The sequence below is a fragment of the Pteropus vampyrus genome, unplaced genomic scaffold, assembly GCF_000151845.1.
Source record: "Pteropus vampyrus isolate Shadow unplaced genomic scaffold, Pvam_2.0 Scaffold270, whole genome shotgun sequence".
NCBI lineage: Eukaryota > Metazoa > Chordata > Mammalia > Chiroptera > Pteropodidae > Pteropus > Pteropus vampyrus.
The window spans coordinates 619,572-625,215 of NW_011889051.1; the positions used below are offsets into that span (position 1 = coordinate 619,572).

The window sequence follows — 5,644 nt, forward strand, 5'->3', positions numbered from 1 at the left end:
CACCGGTGCCGCCCTCTCTCCCAGGTGTGATAGCGTCAGTAGCCTTGTTTCCTGGATCCGTCTGATTCCATCTCGCTCCACGCTGCTGTTCCACCTGCCCACATGAGACCTCACCCCACACACTTCCCCAAACCAAGGAGCGGCGACAGATCAAATGTCTCCTAGGCAAACCCGAGAATGAAATCTTACCATTTGCGACAACATGGATGGACCTAGAGGGTCTTGTGCTCAGTGAAATAAGTCAGACAGAGAAAGACAAACGCCATATGATTCACTTATATGTGGAATCTAAGATAAAAGAAACAACAACAACAACAAACAAACAAAAAAAAAAACAGAAAAAAACTCAAGACGCAAAGAACAAACTGATGGTTACCAGATGGGAGGGGAGTAGAGGGGCTGAGTTAAAAAATGAGGGGATGAAGAAGTACCAATTGGTGGTTACAAAATAGTCATGGGGATATGAGGTACAACTTAGGGAGTATAGTCAATAATACTGTTGTAACTATGTGTGGTGCCAGGTGGCTACTAGACGAATGGGGGCATCACTTCATCAATTATATAAACGTCTAATCACTATGCTGTACACCTGAAACTAATATAAAATAATATTGACTGTCAACCGTAATTTTCAAAAATAATATAAAATAAAATAAATCTGCCCAAGACTTCATAGCTATGGAAAGATCATTATGCACCAAGAACATCAAAAAGAAAATTTTCAATAAATATTGGGTGACCCTGGAGCCGAAAAGGGTGAAGGGGGCAAAGTGCTTTGGGAATTAATATGGATTTTTATTTCTTATTTGAAAAATCATGCTCACATTAGTACTCTACCTATCTGTCTGTGAATGAAGGTTGTTCTCAGTCAATCTCTCCACCTACTAGACAGAGAAACACAAAACCACAATGTTCGTGTGTGTGTCTCTGTGTGTGTTCCCCAAATTCGAAAGTGAGATAAACTTAAACTTCTATGGTTTTTGGTCTTTTTCAAAACAAGAAGAGGCAAATACTCAGTATGACAACGTTTGATATTATTCATTGTGAGCAATCATATAATCATATCGAAGCAAACTCAATCTGTGAGCTCCTGGCATCTCCTCACACCAGGTAGCCATTACTCAAGCCACAATCTGTTCCCAAAAATACGGGCACCCCTACTCAAGCATGGTGCCTGAGTGTGTCTGCTCAGCTACTCACACCTCAGAGAAACAGTGAGCCCCCGAGGAGGCTCAGGATAACACCTGCCTTCTGGGTATTCACCTCTAGCCTGCTCTGGAGGGGATTCTTTTACCAAAATCAGGTGCATCTATGCCTTTCATCTCCAAAGACAGAGCCTTTTGGAAACAAATGTATCCCAGCGCACTAAGTCAGGAGAAATCCTTTCCCATTTTAGAAATCCAATTTAGCTTGGCTAAGCCTCCAAGCTCTGAAAGTAAGCTCAGTTGGAGGCTCATTTTTCATAAATCTTTCCTTAGGATTGGAAGTCTCCCAGTAGCTACTCTCCCTTCAGTATTTTCTGACTTTTGTATGTCGATAAAAAATTTTAACTCTCAGAGTCTCTCTGGATGATGAACATCAAGATACAGATTAAAACATCCAGCAAAATTATTGCCTTGCAAAAGAATCTTTTGATTGTCTCCAAATTGGTAATTGATGGCAAATCATCTAGATTCAGATGGTTGTGTCTATGTCTATAAACATGTTTGAACTGAATGCAGATGAGTCGTAACTGAAGCGATAAACTACTGTTTCACCCAAGTAGGGCATTATATCAAAGAACGAATGAAGTTCTTGGCTTGAACTAATCAAATAATGAAGGTACTTTGTCCACATGGGAATGAAAATCTCTGAACCACCAAGATCTTAATGACTTTATTTTTAATTAAAAAAAATACGAATAACCCTAATATTTCTGAAAAACTTATCTCCACACTGCAGATGAAATGAGGAATATCAGAGTTGCTGGGTTGTGTGTTCACAGCTTGCCGTCTTGGAAAGTGAGGGGCATTCTGGATATGGAGTGGATAAATGTCATATTTCACATCAATAAATACCATGGCAAGAACTACAAAAACAAATCTTGGAATTATGAGAATCTAGATTCCCAGCAAATGGCCCTCTTGAGATAATACTTAATACAACCAAATTCCAATGAAGCCCTAGAATTTAGATCACACTGGAGTTTTAATGGACCTGATTTGTGTCTTCCCTGATCCAAATTACAGTTTCAAGGCACTCATAATTCACTCCCATAGTCTTCATGCTCTAAGTGCCAGATGGAGACTTAACTTAAATTTACAATATTTGAAATAAGAACACTTTGACTTGTAGATGACTAATAAAATTTGGGCCTAATTGACTACTATCCAAACTCATAACATTTTGATGTTCTCTGCTTCATATTTCTATTCTCATGGGTCCCTGCTCCTTCAACACATGTAGGCAGCTTCATCTGTATTAGTAAGAAATATACATTAAGATAAAAGCTCTCTCTAGATACCTGTGATGACAAAGTAAAATAATTTGAATTTCAATGGAATGTATTATTAGCTTTAAAAAAATTCTGAGATGATCTTCTCATCTTATAAATTTAAGTTTAAAAAATTAAGCAACTTAGTTTTCTAGGAAAATGTCTTTTAGACCACTCCTAGAAGTCTTTAGCCCAGTCTTTGTTGGTTGTTACTGACTTTTGTCCTTGTTTATTTTTAGAGGCAAAAGCACAAACTTAATATTATAATAAAATATCATGTACATATACTATACATGAGCAGTTTTGTCTGAAATTAAAGTACATGTTGATAATAATTTGATTTTATACAGCATCATTATTCTATAACTATCAAATAATCTCTAATTCTAAATATCCCTTTTTTCTACTCAAAAGTGAATATCTTCTAATATCTAGAATTATATTTTAAAAAAAGCTTTATCCATAGCATCTTGAACTTTTCCTTTCAATTAATTTTTATCCCTCCAGAAAGACACACTCAGTCGTCATTAGAACGGATCGATTTTAGCTGAAAGAAATTCCATGCCTTGAAATGGCAGAAAATGGTGGTGTCTTCTGTAAACTCTGACCGTTCCCTTGGGTGTAAAGCTCTGAGCATGCAGACACTCTGCAAAGACCAGTGGAATGTCAGGTAAAGCCAGGTAGCAGAGGCGTCAAACACAAGGGACCCAGACTGTCCCGGCCACCACCGCGTGTGATCTTTGCGGGAGTTACTTACGCTAGAGCAGCATTCTCAAAGTGTGGGCGAGGAACCCACAATCAAAATTAATTTTCAGAGGACTAAGACTTTTGTTTGTTTGTTTGCTTTTTTTTTTAAATCTCATTCTCTCACTAGTTCACAGTGGAATTTTCCAGAGGCCACACGACCCGTGACATTATAAAAGACTAAAAGCGGAGGCGGTTGTCTTCTATTGCTCCAGAAATGAAAGCGATTGGCAAAAATGTCAAACATTGCTACTCTTTCACTGAATGTTTTTTTTCTCCTGTTTTGGAAAATGTAATTGCTTTTCATGTTTAAATGTTATTTATTTTAACATGTCATAGGGTGATAAACTTATTTCGAATGAGTGCATAAGAAAAGCTTTCACGAATGTCTCTTTTAATTTCTAATATGGGAACCATCGATAGATATAACCGACATAAACAAAAGTTTCTGGGAAATGTCACGAACTTTTAGGAATGGAAAGAAGTGGTGAAGGAAAAAGCTTGTAGACATGCTACAGGACAGCGTCTCTGGGGAGTCTTCTGGCTATAAGACCCCACAAGACCCCACAAGACTCCACAAGACCCCACGGTTCTGAGGTCATGAAGTTCAGTGAAGCGCACACCGTTGGAGAGATGGATGTGAATCTAAGAACCAGGGCCATCGGGACACATCTGTAGGGCAGTTCCTCCTTCCCCAGCTCACACGGAGGACACAGGGAGAACCCCGGGCATCGTGAAGGGCTTGCCAAGAACTCATTTCCCTCTCCACCCTCCCCGCCACCGCTGATCAGAACATTCTTGGGCACCAAAGCCAATGTAATGACCTTTCACCCCAGAGGTCACCATACTGACCCTATCTAATAGGAAGGCCCGAAACAGATGGGTGAGTCAGCAGGGCACAGATGAGTGCTGTACAAAGGAACATTCTAGTACTCGAGTCTTGCTCAGGTCCCGGCTCAGACTCAGGACAGACCATCCAAAGTGGACGGAGCCTTGAGACTCCGTAGGAGTTATTACGGCCGGTGTGTGAGATTGGCATCACCCACAACTAGATGAGCGGGCTCCCACTGAAATCCCGCGCGGTTAGAAGTGAGACTAGTTTTCCACAAAAAGTGAGTTTTTTATAATTAATAAAAAGTAAGAGCACCCAGAATCTAACCTCACCAGCACCGCGTCTACAGTCCTCGGTGCTTACCCGGGATTTTTCACTGTTGCAAACCATCCCCTATCACGACCCCTAAAACTGGGGAGCTGGGCTCACACCCCGCTCTGTCTCCTTCAAGTCCATCTTCTTCCTATCCGTGCTCACGTCCTAGCTCCTCCGCTCCAAGCTCAGTTTCCTCATCCAGAAAATATGATCATTCCTACAATTTAAGGCCAACGTGGAGACTGGAGTCGCGGGTGGCAACTGCTCTGGTCTCTGCTATATATTTTTACTTGCTGGTGAATGACAGCAGGGACACTCATGGTCCTGCACCTCCCCTGGGACCAGCGCTGTGCTCCGTGCACAGGGAGGGCTGAAGCAGATTTTAAAACCTCCTTCAAGGAGTTGAGTGCTTCACAGTTTTCAAAGCACTTATCTCATTTGATCTTATTTTTATCCTCACAACAACTCGGCTGATTCTCACCAACCCTAATGAAGAAAGCAGAGAACTATATTTGCATTGTAATTATCATGTTGCCCAAAATGGGAGTCCTCCTTTGGGGAGGAAGCTGTTCTTATCACTACACTTAGCTAGCTCGGTTTTCTTTATAAAACCAGACCGCGGGGCTCACTGACAATTGCCAAAATCCACTCTAAACCGAAGCGCAGACATATATAGTAAGGCGATTTCATGATCCACACCTGCCACGTGCCCAAGGCTGCAGGTGGGAAAAAAGCAAATAGTTGGACTATTCATTTCATCTTACCATTTTCGCCGGATGTCTTGTCTTTCCCATTGGTGGCCCCAGCACCTTGTCGCTAAAGGCATAAAAAAAAAGAGAGAGAGAAATTGGTATCAGATATATTCAGAATGATTTTCTTCTCTTTTATTGTTTCAAATATCTCTTGCATCATATCAAGTTCTATGTTACTTTAACTCAGATGGTTAAAACGAGGGGCTCATGAGACCAGGAAAAGACCAACCCAAGAAAAGATCTACTGAAGTTGCAAGACTGCCACCCTTGTCCACATCAAGGGCAACCAGATGGGATGACATTTGTGATGAAGCATAACCTTGTCAAAAATATGATACAACAGCAAAGGGTTTGGGCCGAACGTGAGAAGATCAGAACTAGCAACGGAAGCCAAACACTGCTACGTTCTCATCCCAACCATAAAGTCCAATGTCTTATTTTTAAATAATTTTTAATCAACTAAGAAAATTCTATGTTGATATTCAAGATTTCTCTTATTGTTGAGTTTGTTGTTTTGTTTGTTTGTTT

General features: G+C 40.6%; 1 protein-coding gene across 2 annotated transcripts in view; it reads right to left on the bottom strand.

Annotated features, from left to right (window-relative positions):
• The window catches only part of PCP4 (Purkinje cell protein 4), a 66,689-nt gene that overhangs the window by 28,452 nt on the left and 32,593 nt on the right, over positions 1 to 5,644 (bottom strand). The window contains exon 2 of one of the 2 annotated variants that reach the window (XM_023520520.1): positions 5,129 to 5,180. The exons of the other annotated variant lie outside the window; for it this stretch is intronic. Within the exon in view, the coding sequence (XP_023376288.1) occupies positions 5,129 to 5,180 (52 nt within the window). The remainder of the gene's footprint in view (positions 1 to 5,128; positions 5,181 to 5,644) is intronic. 2 annotated transcript variants of the gene reach the window in all.